At 42.9% G+C, this 18,430-nt stretch overlaps 1 protein-coding gene across 5 annotated transcripts in view; it reads right to left on the bottom strand.

Annotated features, from left to right (window-relative positions):
* SIPA1L1 (signal induced proliferation associated 1 like 1) overlaps positions 1-18,430 on the bottom strand; it is a 454,573-nt gene that overhangs the window by 50,680 nt on the left and 385,463 nt on the right. For all 5 annotated transcript variants that reach the window (XM_059722914.1, XM_059722916.1, XM_059722917.1 and 2 more), the window contains one exon: positions 12,472-12,750. In XM_059722914.1, the coding sequence (XP_059578897.1) occupies positions 12,472-12,750 (279 nt within the window). The remainder of the gene's footprint in view (positions 1-12,471; positions 12,751-18,430) is intronic.

The raw sequence follows: 18,430 nt of genomic DNA, 5'->3' as shown, positions 1-18,430 counted from the left end.
GTAGAGATTTTGATTCTTTCCCTGCTTCTGCGTAAGCACTTCTTTCTGATATAAGCCAATGCATTTAAATCAAACGCTTCAGAGGTGGTCACTAACTGCCTGTTCCTCAGGTGTCTCACCTGAAACCCAGGTGTCTTGATTTATAAGAACTGGTGAAAGTTCACCACAGCCATTCAAGTCAATGAGTCCTGTGCTCCGAGTCTTCAAACAGCTAGCAAAAATTTCCTGATCATAGGCCTTGGTTCTCACAGGGGACTTCAGCCACCCTGACATCTACTTGGAGGGCAATACAGCAGTGTGTAGGCAACTGAGGAAGTTTCTGGAGAGGGTTGGCAACAACTTCCTGGTGCAAGTGCTGGAGCAGCCAACTAGGGGCCATGCCCTTCTTGACATGGTGCTCAAAAACAGGGAAGAACTGGTGGGGAATGTAGTAGTGGATGGTAGCTTAGGTAGCAGTGATTATGAGATGACTGAGTTTAGGATCCTGAGTAAAGGAAGGAAGTAGAGCAGCAGAGTAAGGAACCTGGACTTCAGAAAAGCAGACTCTGACTGTGAAGTAGTGCCTCCTGATGTCTAGTCTGAATCTACTCTCCATCAACTTATGGCCATTATTCCTTGCTACTCCCAGTAGTGCTCGGGGGAACAGGGACTCTCCCATTGCCTGCTGGTCTCCCTTGGCCAGTTTGTAGACGGCCACCAGATCCCCTCTCAGCCTTCTCTTGTGGAGGCTGAACAGGTTCAGGTCCCGTAGCCTCTCCCCGTAGGGTCTGCCCTACTGCCCCCTGATCATGCGAGTGGCCCTCCTCTGGACCCTCTTGATGCTGTCCACATCCCTCCTGAAGTGCGGCACCCAGAACTGGATGCAATAGTCCAACTGTGGCCTTACCAATGTCGCATAGAGGGAGAAGATTACCTCCTTGGACCTGCTCATGATGCACCTGTGGATGCATGACAAGGTGCGGTTAGCCTTCCTGACTGCATCCCCACACCCATGGCCCATGTTCATCCTGGAGTCTATAACGACTCCAAGATCCTTTTCTGCCTCTGTGCTGATGAGAAGGGAGTTCCCCAGCCTGTAGGTGTGCTGCTGGTTCTTTCTCCCTAGGTGCAGTACTTTGCACTTGTCAGTGTTGAATCCCATCTTGTTCTCATCCGCCCATCCCTGTAACCTGTCCAGATCCAATTGCAGCCTGTCCCTCCCTTCTAGCATGCCCACTTCTCCCCAGTTTTAAAGAAACTTTACTGAAAGTGCAGGATTGAACCATTCTGATGAGCAGGAAGGCTAGCAAATATGGCAGAAGACCAGCTTGGCTTAGCAGAGAACTCTTCAGTGAGCTAAAACGCAAAAAGGAAGCTTACAAGAAGTGGAAACAAATTACTGGGGAGGAGTATAAGAGTATTGCTTGGGCATGCAGGAATGAAATCAGGAAGGCCAAAGTGCAACTGGAGTTGCAGCTAGCAAGGGACATGAAGGGTGACAAGAAGGGTTTCTACAAGAGGATCAGGGAAAGTGTGTGTCCTTTACTAAATGGGGGAGGCAACCTAGTGAAAGAGGATGCGAAAAAGGCTGAAGTGCTCAATGCCTTTTTGTACTTCAGTCTTCACAGGCAAGGGCAGCTCCCAGACTACTGCACCTGGCAACACAGCTTGGGGAGGAGGTGGGCAGCCAACAGTGGCAACAGAACAGGTTAGGGACTACTAGTAAGTTGGATGTGTACAAGTCCATGGGGCCAGATGTGATGCACCCAAGCGTGCTGAGGGAGTTAGCCAATATGACTGCAGAGCCGCTGGTCATTATCTTTGAAAACTCATAGCGATTGGGAGAGGTCCTGGATGATAGAAAAAGGGCAAATAATGTTCATCTTTAAGAAAGGTAAGAAAGAGGATCCAGGGAATTATAAACCAATCAGTCTCACCTTGGTTCCTAGAAAAATCATGAAGCAGGTCCTCAAGGAATGCATTTCTAAGCACTTGGATGAGAAGGTGATTAGGAACTGTCACCAAGGGCAAGTCATGCCTGACAAACCTGATTTCTATGACTGGCTCTGTAGATGCAGGGGGACCAGTGGATGTGATATACCTTGATTTTAGCAAGGTTTTAGATATGGTCTCCCACAATATTATTGCTAAGCTAAGAAAGTACGAGTTTGATGAACAGACTGTAAGGTGGATAGAAAATTGGCTGAATTGTCAGGTTCAAAAGGCAGTAATCAATAGCTCGATCTGTTGTTGGCAGCCAGTCTCAAGTCGAGTGCCCCAGGGGTCAGTCCTGGGGCTGGTTCTGTTCAATACCTTCACCAATGACTTGGAAGACAGGATGGAGTGCAGCCTCAGCAAGTTTACCGACACCAAGCTGGGGGGAGTAGTAGATATGCTGGAGGGTAGGGCTAAGACTGAGAGAGAGTTCAATAAATTGGAGGATTAGACCAAAAGAAATCTCATGTGGTTCAATAAGGAAACTGATTATTCCCCTCTATTTGGCACTGGTGAGGCCACATTTGATGTCCTGTCTTCATTTTTGGGTCCCCCACTACAGAAAGAATGTGGGCAAATCGGAAAGAGTTCAGCAGAAGGTAATGAAAATGGTTAGGGGGTTGGGGAACATGGCTTATGAAAAGAAACTGAGGGAACTGGGTTTATTTAGTCTGGACAGGAGGAGATTAAGGGGGGATTTAATAGCAGCCTTCAGCTACCTGACAGGTTGTTCCCAAGAGTGCGGGAGACAATGTAAGTGATAAAATGCACATTTTACAGACAGACAGACACAAATGGTCTTTCTTTATACTAGGAAAAACATACGTAATTCCTAACACCAGACAACAGAAATGGATGCGCTGCTCATCAGAATTTTTATGCAAATCTAATATGAAGTAAATGTAAATAAAAACAAAATCAGGAATGAACTTGAAAAGTACAGTTCCTGCATTAATACTATTGACTACAAACATATTATTTACAAGGGTACAAGCTCTGGGACAGGGCCCTTGGCTGCTTGCTTTGTGGTTCTCAATGAGTTAGTCATGACTGTTTCTACATTGCTCGAAGGAGAATCATCATGGTTCAGTGAGAGGTTACATAAAGATCTGAAATTTTCTTCTTACTCTACTTCATGCCCCTACACGTCTTCTTTTCCTACTTCAACATCCTGGCCATCTGCCCCCTGTCTCTACCTCCCCACAACACTATCAGCAGTGGCTTCACACATTTATCTCTTCCACCAATTCTCCTAGTCAGCAGTACCCCCTACTTTGTCTGAAACACACAGATCATGTCATAAATCTCAGTCAGAAGCTACATTTAATATTTGTTCTGTGTGTATTTTTATTTCAGCAAAATGAGTAATTCTAAGCATTTGCTTTATAACAAACCAGAGTAAGTTCTCTTTTTGTTCTTCCCCCTTTTCCATACCTCCTGCTCTTATCTTTCCTTCCCCATGCAGTCTGTAGCACACACATGAATATTTTATTTGTATGGATCAGGGAACTTTTTGCAAATGCAGGCTGCAGCTTGCAACCCAACCAGTGCCATAAGCCACCATTCTCATAGTGACAGTGAGGAGGGGCTGCAATGAGAAAGCACAGACCTCCATGTGGGCAGTAGCAGCTGGCTGGAGCACTAGAGTTGATCAGTGCACCATTGGCAAAATGAGGACTGGATGAAATGGGGAAATCAGTGCACCCTTAGTAAAATGCAGACCCGGTTGGCCCTTATCCAATCCCTGTGCAAGCCAAATCTACCTTACAGGTTGCTAATCCCTGGTATAATCATATGACATACACCTTCTGTTGTAATTAACCACTACCATTATGGTCTAACTGTAAACTCGTTTGACCTGATAGCCAGGTTTACAGACTTCATTAGCATAAAGGGACCATTCAGCTAAGTCCCATGAGTACTCTCTCAAAGAAAAAGAGTAAGAAAAACACTTCTTTTTCTTTTAAGATGCTTTGGTTTAAGTTAAATCCCTGAAATATTTAGTCTTTTCCAGATATATTAACATAGGATCAGCAATCCTGGCATGACCTGTAGTACTATTAAACTGAATACTGTGTCAAGTCCAAAGTAAGCTAGAAATTGTATACCGCGTCTCTGTTTCATTTTAAAATTTACAGTTAGGGTAAATATGATAATGGTATTAGATTACTTGATTTTTGCTGAATGGATTTTAATGCTGCTACATAGGCTAGTCTCACAAATCATCTCAAATTCCTAGTTCAAAGGGCCATCTGCATTAATTTATTATGTGTGAGATTTGCAGCTGCAATATCCCTTAAAATATAAACTATGAACTGAACTCAGGAAACAATCCTTCTAAGCCACCCTTGGAGGTGAAGGGGATTTATTACTGTGGTCATTGCTTCTCAGTAAATAAACAAGGACTTTTCAGCTATATGGCAAAACAATAGATGTTATTGTTAAAACCTGAAAAAACAAAATATTGAAATTATTCAAGCGCTGGACTCTCCTATCTGGGTGAGAAGTATGAATGAAAGCTACTTATTTCTAGGCCACATGACCAAAGACAATGCAAACTGCTACTGGGAACACAGTTCTGAAATACTTTGCAAACAAGGTAGAATATTAAAGTTCTTCACACAAAAGCATTTGCTCAAAAGCTGGTGTCTTAGAAAAAGATCAAGTTAATTTCTTTAGGAAGTTGTCACTAAGATAAATTACCATGTAAAGGTACTGTGAGAATATGAAAAAATTATGAACAATTCAGTAACTTGAAAGTGAGAGATGAATACATTGCAAAGAGCATACAAGCTTCACAGGCAGGTAAGGTTCTTTGAGTAGATGTGACATCTTTTATTAGACCAAAATGAGCAATTGGAAAAAGGTTCTTAGCAAGCTTTTGGGTGCAATCACCCTTCTTCAGGCATAGGGAGGTCTCACACATGCTTCACACACAGTTTTGCCAAGAAGCCAAAACTATGGCTTGTAAAGGTATAAACAGACACTGTCTTTGGAGCAGGATCAACTGTGCCAGGATGTGTTCTGGCAAAGATGGTCTGCCTCATTGGCGTCTACAGATGCTGCCTGGGGCCACTGTCCGATAGGGTTGGGTCCCTACCTGTTCTGGGGCTTCAGGGGATAGTGACCCCAGAAGCTGCACCCCAGGCATGAAATGAGCACTGGGAATCCTATGCAGGGGGATTCCTGAGGTGAGGAAACATGAAAGACATGGCCCAGGATTCCCTCTCCAGGGAATTCCTGGTGTTCATTTCATGCTGCTGTGACCTGTGTCTGCAAGCAGGGGAATCCATTTGCAGCTGGGCACCCTGGGAATCTCAGGATCGGACCCCTGAATTCCCACTAGTGCCTGCCTGGGGCAGTTGGAGAGCACAGACTCTCATGCCCTAAGCAAGCAGACATCCACCAAGAAAAGGCAGAACAAATTATTACTGTAAATTATCACAGGCACGATTTGGGGCATTTGTGGTGCAACAGGGGGCATGGATGTCTGTTTGCCTCGGTTTTGTTCTGCCATAAAAATGCTTGGAGACACACAAAGGCAATGTCTGCCTGCAGCCTTATACTCCTGTTATTACAGTCCTGGATCTGTTCTGATGGCTGCAATCTGAACCTAATCAAGCACAGTAGATTTTCAGCGTGGTTAAATGAAGTTTTGTATGGGACCAAGCTCATTTTTGCTAGTAAGCCTGGGGAGATTTGAACCTATTTTTTAAATGTGAAGAGACAGTGCATTAACCTATTGAATCCACTAAGCAAATCAATTTATCTTTGAGCTTTGTGAAGGCATCAGCTTACAAGAAAAAAATTTGATAGTGTAATGATTGAATGAAAATGAGGAGTTATCAAAGCTTAGCGGCTACCATGAAACGTATTGAAAATACAAATTTTCTAGCTGACATCTATTCTGTATTTTTGAACCAGACAGAAATATTTGAAGACACATGTACTATTATAGGAACACATTCTGTTATTTTAGAGCCCTTTCGTATTACATTTCAGGTCACCATGATCGCTCCTCATATTGCCAACTCAGCTAGCCACTCTTATCTCTCCTTTCCAGTCATCACCTCTCTCATTCAACCCGTTACCAATCACTAAAAATAAATGCAGAAAGTGGTGTGCTTTGAATATAAGACACAAGAATTTAGAGCAAAGAGTATGAAAATAGCAATAGCACATTTCTCATAGAGCAAAAGACAGCAGCAGCACATGTTCAGCAATTGAAGAAATTGTCCGCGATTCACCATCTCTGCTGCCACAGACCCTTCTCACCCCAATGTGTTCAACAAAAGCAAACAATACCTTTGCCCAACAGCTAGTCAACACAGCTCGTGTGTCAAGCAATATGGAAAATTTGCAGTATGTGTCATGTTTGGTTAAAAAAAAAAGCCGTTATGGAAAATGCACAGAAAAGGCATCCATCACTTCTGAACAAAAGTCTACCAAAGAACTTGCTAGATTGTTTAACTTAAGCTTACCAACAAATACATTTATTGATAGAACTGACACTACACATTAGCCAAAGTACTCCACTAAGCTGGGTGTTGGCCCTTTCTGCAGCCACTTAGCTATAAGACCCCCTACTCAAAGCCATCATAAAAGTGGATTTTGTTGAACAGAAGTTTTGCTCAAGTTGGTGGTATAGACAGCAGAGACATTACCAGGACAAAGACAATGAGGCTAAACTAAACTCAGACTCCATTAATCCTTGACAACTGGCATAATTTAAAGTAGCCCTGAAATGGTTTCAAAATTCTCTTTGAGAATTAATGGAACCTTAGGTTTACAAAGACATTGATAAGTTCACAAGCAATCAGTTAAAATCTGAGCATTTAGGCTAGGGACAGACATTAAAAAAGCCTGAGCCTGAATTGATTCCATCTTTAGAGGTTAGTCTAATATGGCTAGGCTGAACTGGTTTGTAATCATACAGACATACCCTCTGGACTGAGGAAATGCAGGCACATGCCTGCAGTGGCTCAGGCTAGAAGCTGGGGCGCACTACAGCAGGTCTCCCTTCCCTTCCACAATGCTGAGTTGAGAGGGGGCACAGCCAGGTCCCAACAGGACGCTCTGATTAGGGAGGGGTCCCCCTCCCCCACTGCTCCTGACCACCCAGCAGGGAATTGACAACAGAGCATTTAGCAACTCCCCAGCATGGAGTTGATAACACCCCATCAACAAAACAAAAGCCTCTCTCATTATTTCAAGCTCTTCTTAAACAACTTTTTCCATGGAAGGAACAAAGAAACATTACCAGCTACCTGTTGATTAACTCCAAAAAGTGGAGGTGCACTGATACATTGGTCTGATATTGGATCAGTACCGATATGAAGAAAATTATCTATATCAGATATCAGCCCTATGCGGCCAATAATTTGGCAGATAAATGCCTGTGCTGTGTGCAGCCACAGCGCAGCATGGAGCAGAGCTGGCAGCGTGGAGAGCTGCCTCCAGCTGGTAAGTTGGAAGTGAAGGGGGGAGGGAAGGGGCATGGGAGGACAGATCATTCCCCCCTGCAGTGAGGGGGGGCAGAGGCAGGGGCTGCCAACCAGGGCAGGGATGGCATACGCCCCCAGTCTGCAAAGCATGGGGTGGGCGGCAGCTGTAAGGTGAAGCCAGAGTTGCATGGGGCTCTTCTTGCTGGGGGCTGGGTTCAGAGAGGGCTCTGGCAGTGCTGGAGGAGGTTGCAGCCATCCCAAATTTTGCTGCCGCTCAGTTCCCAGCCCTGTGCCACCACCTGCCATTTGGTGCAGGCCTGGCTGAAAGCCATGTCTCCATCCAAGCACTAGGAAAAAATGGGGCTGCGCTGGGCAGTGATGCAGGGCTGGGAACGGAGCGGTGGCAAAATTTGGGGTGGCTGCAGCCTCCTTCCAGGGCCACTGGAGCCCATTCTGAGCCCAGTCCCCAGCAAGAAAAGCCCCATGCAGCGCTGGCTCTGGCTCCACCTTGCAGCTGCCGCCCACCCCCCACAGATCAGGGGCACATGCCCCCCACCTGCCCCCTCCCGGGGTGCAAACAGCAGCAGGAGCTGTCCCCACCCCACCAGCTGTGCTTCTGTCCTATGCCCCCCAAAAAGCCCTAAGTGGACACTGTCTTATCTGCCTTACACAGACACCTCTCAGCATTAGCTAGCATACCACATGCTGGCTATAGTTCCTGCCCTGGGAGAGGGGATGGGGGAATCCCTGCTTATGCAGGGAGTAGGAAGCAGAAGTAAGCGAGGTAGACACTGCTGTGCCTGCCGTCTCTGTTGGCGCTGCAGCCAGGGTGCAGAGGGGAGGGGCCAGTCCAAATCTCCGGAGCAGAGAGCCCCCGCCCAAGGCTGCAAACAACTGGGATGCTGAGGGACTCTGGTTTAACTTAAACCAGGCGACATTACATAAACTGGTTTGACCCAAATCAGTCAAGTCTGATACTGCATTCAAACTGATTTCAGCCATTTTCAAATTGGTTTATGTGCATTGAATGTCTGTTCTGTTACAGGTTTAAACCAGTTTCTGATCACTTAAACCAGTTTGTGTGTGACATCTATCACTACCCTTAATGCCTGCAGTATGGGCACAGGATCATCTACCCATGTCTGAAGTATGCCCTAAAGGAGCATAGAACTATAATCCTAATCCTAATCTTTCAACACTATTATCCAGTCTGACGATGATCAATTTTGATTTCAGTAAGTGAAGCAGTTTTGAACCATGCCAGCATTTGAATGAAAAATTTAAAAAAAATACAAAATGATTCAAGAGGTAGTATTAATCCTTTGTAGGTGGTAACTCCTCTTTAATGAATCAGTATTAAAGCAGAGAGTAAGAGAGACTATAATGCTGGAAGCTGCCATTTGTACCTGCTATATAGAACTGAAACTCTCAGTTGCTTTTGGATTGGTCTACATTTTTTTTTTTTTAATTTCTGGTACAGCTGTATCAGGTACAGAGGTGATTTTTAGTGACATAAGCTAGCACAAGTCTAGCATAAGTGAAGTTATACCAGTATTATGGTGACCTGCAGTATTTTTAAAAATACTATTCAGTTTCTGAAATGGAGTAAGTTAAACTAATATAAGCACTTTCTAACTGGTAAAATGTGTTTAAAGTAGGTGGGGTTTACAGATCTAACTTGCTGGCACAGTTAAATCAACACAACTCTGAAGTACAGACAAGCCCTTTGTCCTTAACGATCATGTGGCATTTTTGTAGGAAACCCAATTAAAATTTGTTTCTTGGCAACGTCCAAGCTCAGTAATTATACAGCCTAGAGTAAAATTCAAATTTAAACCACACAAATTATTCTGTGCATTTCTTTCTAAATGAAAGTGTAAAGTTACTGGTTCAGAATGTAAACATCTGACAAAGAAAAGGAGATAACGAAGTGCCACGTTTTAAAAAAAGGGGATATTCTTTTAGTGCATTAAAGACTTGTTCATAATTACTGTTTGAATCACATACAGTGGGTTGTAAGTATACATTGTGCAAAGCATGGTTTTTGTGTCAAAAGATTTTTGATGCTGGATCTTTTCTTCATTTATTATAAAACGAGACAAAAATCTTCAGGCATGCAACCAGTATATAAAGACTATACTGTATATTAACCCCCTGGTACTTCAGAGCAAGAAGTCAATAGCAGGAAAAAGACACTTTTCTACAGGCTTAACTGATAAAGACTCTAAATCAAAGCAGGCTCCCATCAGCCACAAATATCACCAGTGAGTAAGAGCATTTTCCTCAACTCTATCTAGATTTCCACACAACTAAATCTCCCATCTAACTTCACAGAGGAAAAAGGAGATGAATCAGTTTTATGTTTCAGTTAAGTGCTGCTTTTCTTTGCCATCTTACACTCCTGTGAAATGGAACTCCAGGATCTCCCCTATTTTAAATCATCTAGCAATGCTATATCAAGATTCATGCAAGTTACATGCAACAAAAAGAGCTGGAGTATAGTTGCTCCAGCTCACACTAGAAAAAGTGCAAGTTATCAGCCTGGAACGTACAAAATGTCCTTGGCATGATCCATGTATAAACTTTGTGCTTTTGAAGGTATGAAAACTACTGATGAAAATCCAAAGCAGAAAATAATTCTTTACTGACTTAAAACAAAACAGAACAAAAACTCATCTCTGTTGATTTTAGGACAGCTACACAATAAAAATAAAAGCAATTAAGCACTTGGGATTTATTTAGTAAAAACACAAAGCATTATATACAATTTTGCAAGAGAAGGAAAAAAGCCACTATCTGAGCTCACTAATCTTTACTTGAACTTCAAGCAAGTATTTTTTTCTTTATTTTAGCTGGAAACAACTGAACATTAAACAGCTGTAGCTATATATAAAACTGGATTCAGCCCACTAGATTAACATCTTTAGCAGACTAGAGGGGGAGGCAGACAAACAGACATATATTTCCAGCAAAATATCCTTGATAACTTATAATTAAATCTGGATAGACACAATATAAACCTTTTGGGGAAAAAAGTCTTTAAATGCTTTTTAAAAGTGAAGAAAGTGGGGGGAGAGATGAGGTGAAACACTTTTGAAACAAAGTCATGGTTTCATTTATTAAAAAACAAAACAGAGTGGCACAGAGGTACAATTTCCACTCTGCAAAGTGTCCATTCGCCTATGCTCTTTTATTGACAGCATCCAATGATTAGATGTTTGAATGCTTTAATGCTTACATTAGCTGCACAAATTTTTATTTGTTAGGAAAATACCAGTAATATTTATATAATTCCACACATCAAAGATGAGTGAAGAAGAACCCCCATCCAGCAGGACCAACACATTAAATCAAATCTGAGACAAAGCTGTTTTGGAGATGACATAAGAAGAAATAAATGCATGAAAAAGTGAATGATAATTTTTCCACACTCCCAAACACCTTGTTCTGCTGCTATACCTATGATGAAACAGTATGAGATCCTACTGTACAAAAGAAATACTGCATACATAAAAAAAAAAAAAAAAAAAAAAAAATCAACCTGTGCCGTTTTTAAAATACATCTTCAGGCTCTCCAAGATTGATCAGGAAATATATCTTGTAGAGCCTACATGGCTCAACATATACTTTGATTCAGACAGGATGCTCAGAGGTAAGCTAACTTTATTTTAGATGTCCACTGGCCTCTAGCATCTTCTCTGCAGCAGAGAATTTTAGAAAAAAACCTCCCATCAATTCTAGCACCAATTTAGCAGACTCAAGTGACCTTGGTCTTTTTATTTTACGTTAATGTAACTTAAATGGTACACTGATAAAAATACTGGTGCTATCACAGAATCAATAGCATTACAAGTGTGTTCTTTCCTAAAGCACCCAGATGTAAGTTTTGCTTGTGAGACACAAAATGGGTTTTATATAATTCACCAAAAATACCTGTTTAATTTTGGTGTTTAAGCGTGTGTAAATATAATAAAAATTCTTGTGGATGAAAAAAAAATGAAAAAATAGTCTGGAACTCCTTAGCTTCCTCCTTGCTTGCTAATAGTTGAGCTATGATTGAGTTTTCTGCCTCACTGTAATAGCGTTACTCTCAGCTATAAGATCTAACATCTTCCCTCCTTCAGTTTTCAACTATATGAACAAATGCTTTAGAAAATGAATTTACCACACTATATCTTCCTTTAGTTTTCTACAGTTTATGTCATATATTGTTCAATGCCTAGTAGCTTTCAAGTCTATAAGGTATTTTCAGATACAAGCTGTCTTGTATGTAAAACAGAGGCTATGCAAAACAAAGGCTATTGTACTAGCTTGTTTCCCTTTGCTCATCTCTTTGAAAGCTAAGTGATGCTAAGAGATTTATTCAGACAATCAAAACAAAGAAACTGCATTTCAGCACTATCATCCACATCTCCCTTTTTTAAAGTGATGGAAATATTGTGACATTTTGTGGCTGATACCATCAACTCAGAATGAATTTGTGCTTTGTTTCTAAAGCAGGAGCTTGAAAAATGCAGACTTTAAAACTGTTTACTCTCTACCTCTAAAAGCATAATCACTTCCCAGTCATGGAAACATATTTGGCTTCATCACTTTGCTATATCATCATATGCATTAACTAAATATATTACCACATGCCATTCTTGTGTCAACATCTTTGTGACTTCCATACTTGCCTGCACGTAAAATACAAACAGGAACGCACAAATTGTCAATGCAAAAATTTCAGGAATGTTTGGATCAAGCATTTTAATTTTATTTTAATTACAATATGTGTTTAATTGGAATATGAGCAGTAAATTTAAGTAGTTGTATAACAATTTCAATATACCATCTGCCATAGTGAAATACATTTTGTGCAAAGCAGTAACAACCTATCTTGTGGACAATTGTCCTGTGTGAATTACTCACTTTTGGCTTCTATATTTTTATTTTTTAATTAGCAGTGAGATTCAGACAAGTAAAATATTTGGTATGCCTAAAATGTCTAATGTGGTTTTGTTTCTGATAAGATTTAAAGTTTGGAGACCTAACAAACATAGATCATACATACCTTCGGCTTTCCAATGGACGCCCATCACTAGAGATGCTGCGAGGAATGTTGGCTGATCGTTCTGGAGGAGGCATTTTCCCTTCTCCTTTCCCTGACCCAATCCTTGAGATTACTGGACTCTGCATCTGGGATGGTACCTGTGACATGTGAGATCCCTGCCCCTTGTTTGCATTTCGTTGCCATTTGTTGTTATTTCTGAAGGGGAATTTGAATTCGTATGGAACCCCCTCGTTCATTTTGTATTCCATCACTGGCATGCGATAGCTTTCTGAAGAACTCCTGGAAAAGCAAAAATGGACACTTAGGTAAAATACTCGCTCATGGTAAAAGAAGCAGCAGCAGCACTGCATCAAATTACACCAACATGTGCTTACAAAGGGCATTGTTAAACAGCAGGCTCTACTCATGGTCCTACTTCTCGTCTGTTGCTTTTCCTTTTGTTAAAGAAACTTATATACAATACTAAAATTGAGAGTCAGTAAGATAAAAGCATACACACAAGAAATGGACTAGATAATATGGTAAGACCATCTCTACCTCCCAAGAGTCTGCAAGATAGATTTTCATTTGCATTGAATCTTAAATCTCAGGTCTCCATGCTGCTACAGGTTACCTTTAAAACCATTCTAAATCTGTGGAATATTAGGCAGTGTTAAAAAGTTACAGAGCAGCTGCAGGTTAAGGCTTAATGCTGTCTCTGACCTGAGACATGCCACTAGAGGGCCTGCTGAGCAGGGACATGGGCAGGAGCCAGGACTCTATCCCTCCTCTGAGGTGCGAAAGGAGATGGGGCAGGGAGGGAGGGGAGGGGAGGGGAGGGGAGGGGGGGAGGGAAGGTGGCACATCAGGATCATATAGCCAGGAAGAAGACAATGCAGCACTCCCTCTCCCAAAGCCAGAGCCATGGGTGGGAGGGGAAATATCTTCTGATAAACTTTAGTGTGGGGAGGGGGTGGGGGAAATGGAAGAAGTAAAGAATAACAGAATAACAAAAAAGATAAAAATAAACAAATAAATAAATAAACCAAAAACTTGTATGTGTGTTAATGAATTGGGATTGGGTTGGAGGGGAGACTGAGTTAGGAGCAGCAGGGGTTGTGCTGGCTGAAATGGGGAGCTGACAAGGGCCCTAGCTACTCCCTCCCATCCTGGCCAGTATAGGGATAGGCGGAGGCCTGCCAAGCTAGCGTTGCTCACATGGCTTAAGAGGGCCAGTGGCTTACCCACAGTTCCAATGTTCCCACCTAGGCCCTGGCTGGCCTGCCTAGCCTGGGGGTGGGGAAACTGCAGGGTGCAGTAGTGGTAGGGAAGGGGAGACTTGGGGAGCACAGAGACATCTCCACTGTGCCCTGATCAAGCTCATCTCGACTCCCCTGAACCCATCTCAGCATGAGGCTGCCCATGCCCAGCTCCCCATGCACCTGGCAGATGGCACAGAAATATTCAGTTGAACACAGCTCTGCCCTCCTTGCCCCACCTGAGTCCTGTCCCAACTTGGGGAGGGAGGGTGTGGTTGGTGATTCCTGAGTCAAGCTCAGGTGACTGGCTCCATGCCACATGCCTGCAAGGAGCCTTACCAAATTAGTCCTAAGTGCCTCCCCCACCAGCCAGGAAGGTTGGTGGGAGAGGGGTGAAGAATCTATCTAGCTGGGGGGAAGGGGAATCTATCCCTTCAGCCTTCATGTTCTGGTTCTGGGTGAGGAGGGAGGTGGGCCCTGGGGAGGCATGCTTCCCCAGGCTCCATGCCCTTGATGCAGTTAGCCCCTGTTCTTAGTGTGGAGCCACTTGGAGTTATCTGTGGTGACACCATGATGGGAGTAAAGCTGTCATGATTTAATCATGGCAAAAGCCTGGGGAACACCCCCCCCACCCATGGCTCTGCTCCCAGAATGGAGCAGCCAGGGGTTAACCACAGAGACAGCATGGACCCTAGGGAAGTATGCCTCCCTGGGCTCCATGGTCTTGCTACACTTGGTACTAGGCAGCACCCTCCTCTTCCAACCCCCCCCCCCTTTCCCCGGAAAAAGACAGGCTAGGTAGGGAAGCCACAGCGCCCAACCCAATTCTCCTGGCTAGGGGAGGGCTTAGGTTGGGTCTCCTGGGGTTCTTGCACCTGGCAACATGGTGCCATCAGGGCAGGGGTCATCCACTCAGGGTAGGTAGGGGTGGAGGCTTGGGGCCAGTCCTGCCCTCTGGGCACTTTCAGAGGGTGGGAAGTTTGTCAGGAGTAGAGAGGCTGGGAGCCATGGATCTTGGGATGCTGGATAACTGCAAATTGGTCACTATACCTCTGTGGAGTAGACTAACAAAACCCTAACCCTAGTTGGGTAAAATGGCTCAAAGATAACCCTTACCCAAAGTGGTGTAACTTTAAGATGCTTAGAGAGTACTTTAAACAGTTTAGCACTCTAACGTGTGGACTCTACTGTTTCAAGTGCCTTCAGAATGGTTTAAAGGTGAACCATAATACCACTCCTCCCCACCCCACCCCAGACACATGTGGGACACGCACATGCATTGAACCACCACGTCAATTCGGAAAAACCTCCATGGACAACCTGCAATTCATCACTGATTTTATAATGCAGGTATTACATTCTCATGGTCCTTTAGCAATACAAATGTGGCAAAGCCTTGGAAACTTCAACACAATTTTATTCAGGGTTACATGTACGGTGCTTCATCTCAATTGTAGCAACGCATGAATCTGCTGAGTTAAAACTTAGTGTGGCAGCAGATACACACTCCACAGGGAAGATTCCCCATCTCCCTTAAAGCAGTTACGTTTCCTTTTTCTGTAGCCAGAGACTGCCTTTTAAAGTACTCTGTTAACTTACAAGGAAAGTTAGAAAGCTATTTTTGCACTCAAATTCTCACAAACCAGCAAGAGATTTCCTGATCAAAGATGAGAAATAACTATTTATAGAACTGTCAGAGATGGGGAAAAAAACTGCACGGCAGAAACAACCTGTGGCAAAGTGCTGTTGCCTGGAGTGCAGCTGTTCAACATTCAGCTTTATATTCATAAATGTTTTTTGAAGGCCAATGCATCTCTCTTCCCTTGCTGTACCTCACTAAGTGCAGCAGGCAAGTCAGGTCAAATCTTTAAAGATGCCTTTAAATCTTAAATTCTACATTCAGTATTTCATTTTTATACTACTGGGTCCCAATCTCTTTAGGCATCTGCATCAATTTTCCAAATCAAATATGTGGATTCACCAATCAGTGCTTCAAAGTTCCATTCCTTTGCGTGTACTTTAACTCACAAGGTGAATATGGCACTGGGATCAGACTAAACACCAGACCACTGCATGTTAAAGCAAGAACAACAGAACAAGATCCAGTGCACTGGGATTATTTAGTCTGGAGAAGAAAAGACTGGAGGGATTTGATAACACTTTTCAAATACAAAAATGGTTGCTATAAAGAAGATGGTGATAGACTATTCTCTGTCGCAAGGGACAGGAAATAACTGGCTTAAACTGCAACGTGGCGTATCCAGATTGAATATTAGGAAGAACTTCCCAATGATGAGGGTGGTTAAGCATTGGAAAAGATTACCTAGAACAGGTTTGGCATCTCAAACCATGGAAGTTTTTAAGAGCAGGTTAAATGCTGTCTTGATATAAAGCAAGGGAAACAATTGCTGCAACCCTGCCTCCCAAGACTGAACTGGAGACGGCAAATGTGCCCAGTAAAGGTAAACAGGAAAATGCTCATGAAGAATTCTTCAAGCATAGAGCCTTTCACTACCCCTATTGATACTTTGCCATTTTATTCAAGGAAAGCCAGAAGGGCTGAACTCTGAATGTATCATTCCTTGCCTTACTGTCTCCTTTGGGAAGAAAAAAAGGAGGGAATTTCTATAAAATGTAACAGGAGAAATGAAAGAGCAGGACTTAGAAAGCAAATTCAAATCATCTGAAAATGCCATCACTGAATATCAAGGGCAGCTCACAAAGCTAGTCAAAAGTGCAATATGAAGAAAATAAGCAAAACTGAAGAAAATTAAAAAGAAGGCAGAAATGCTGGAGAGTAGGTGTCTCTAGGCACACGTGAGTACAGGTCCCATTTTCTTTTACCAGAAATTCTGACTACAGATATAAAAGAGAATCCTAGTTACTCAGCATATAAAATTCCTATGGGGGAAGGGAGGGTCTCCAAGAGCAAAAGCAAGGTGTGCCTAAAGCAAGGATGCCAGCTCTGGGATACAATATAGACAAAAGTATAGGGGAGAATTGCAAGGATAAGCTTCTGGGGAAGTATGCAATTTAACAGTTTGATGGCTAACAAAGGAAGTTCAACGAAGTAGAAAATTTGAGTTTCATGCAATTTTTTAAAGGAAAAAATATTATGAGTATGGCCCTTCACAAGGTTAGCTGAGTGTCAAGGCAAAGTATGGGACAGAAATTTAAAAAAAGGAAGCCTTCCAACAGGCTTTATTACATTTTGAAGTTTATTAAGTTATTGACTGCTTGAAGACTAAAAAATACTGAAGGTAATATATTTCCCCCTATTAATGAAAAAGGTCATGAGCACTAGATATAATCTAGGACCCTAGAAAAAATACAAATGAAAGATTTGTAGTTAAGATGGTTTTAGATTTTTTGGGGGGAGCGGGAGGGGGCTTATGCCAAAATGAATTCTATATTCTAAAGAAACAAGACATTAGGTAGAAGAGAAAGTAAAGGGATATTTGAAATACCTTCACTGATCCAATACTGCTTTGTAATCAACCCTTGCTAGAAATCACAAATGCCACATTTAGATCTAAAGAGATATTTGTTTCAGGAATTTGCAGATTCAGGAGCAAGTCAGAACTGTAAAGCAGAATACAACTTTATAGTTAAAGTTGCTACTGCAATGCTATTATCTTTGTAAAGCTGTGGGAGAGGGGCTGGGGTATAGAAGCAATGGGTTACTCATTCACCTTTAGGAATCAGAACTTGTGGTAGAGGTGATATCTTTTATTAGACCAACTAGAGTTTTGCAAAAACATTTTTGAATGAAGGTGGTTGAACCAATGGTATAGCCCCACTTCTTCATTAGTTCCTTGAAGTGTCCATCTCTGGTACATAGGTGGTTGAGACATCCCCAACCTTTGCCATGGTTCATCAGCCCCTGGTAGTAAGGACTCAGCTACTGGAATGTCAATTTTTTGCTGTCAAGTATGTTCTTCAGCTTCTTATTCTACGTCTGTAGTTGTGACACCTTGGGTGTAGCATTGAGAGGTTGCGTGCTGGTGAGGAAGCTCCTGCATATCTTCAGACTTTTATTTACTGCAGGATGCTCGTACAGCAGGTGTCTCACATGTTCAGTTTATCTCAAGCATTCTATCCTGCTGGCTACTGCTCTTCTGTGGTTAGGTAGAGCAATGCCAGCCAGCAGGTATGCATTTTAGGCTAGTAGGCTTTAGACATCCTGTGATGGATCAGCAACTAACACTCAGGATGGGGTCAAGGCACCTAGCATGTATGGATCTCTTCCATACAAGGCATGCATAGTCAGCAGAGGAGAAGCTGAGAGCCAGAGCAATGGTTTGGATATTTGAGGGGCTAGCTCCCCATTTTGAGTTGGTAAGCTTGTATAGAATGGTGTAATTTCATAGATTTCATAGACATTAGGGCTGGAAGGGACCTCGGAAGATCATCGAGTCCAGCCCCCTGCCCAAAGGGCAGGAACTCAGCTGGGGTCATAGGATCCCAGCAAGATGAGCATCCAGTTTGCCCTTGAAGGTGTTCAATGTGGGTGCTTGAACACCTCCGGTGGCAGGCTGTTCCAGACCTTGGGGGCTCGGACAGTAAAGAAATTCTTCCTTATGTCCAGCCTGAAACGGTCTTGTAGTAGTTTATGACCATTCGACCTAGTCGTCATCCCTTGGGGCGCTCTGGTGAACAAACGTTCCCCCTGATACTGGTGGTCACCCCTGATAAACTTGTAGGTGGCCATCAGATCACCC

The sequence above is a fragment of the Alligator mississippiensis genome, chromosome 2 (assembly GCF_030867095.1).
Source record: "Alligator mississippiensis isolate rAllMis1 chromosome 2, rAllMis1, whole genome shotgun sequence".
Classification (NCBI taxonomy): Eukaryota; Metazoa; Chordata; order Crocodylia; family Alligatoridae; genus Alligator; species Alligator mississippiensis.
Note: the sequence above shows the minus strand (reverse complement) of the source record. Positions and strands in the feature narration are given on the sequence as shown.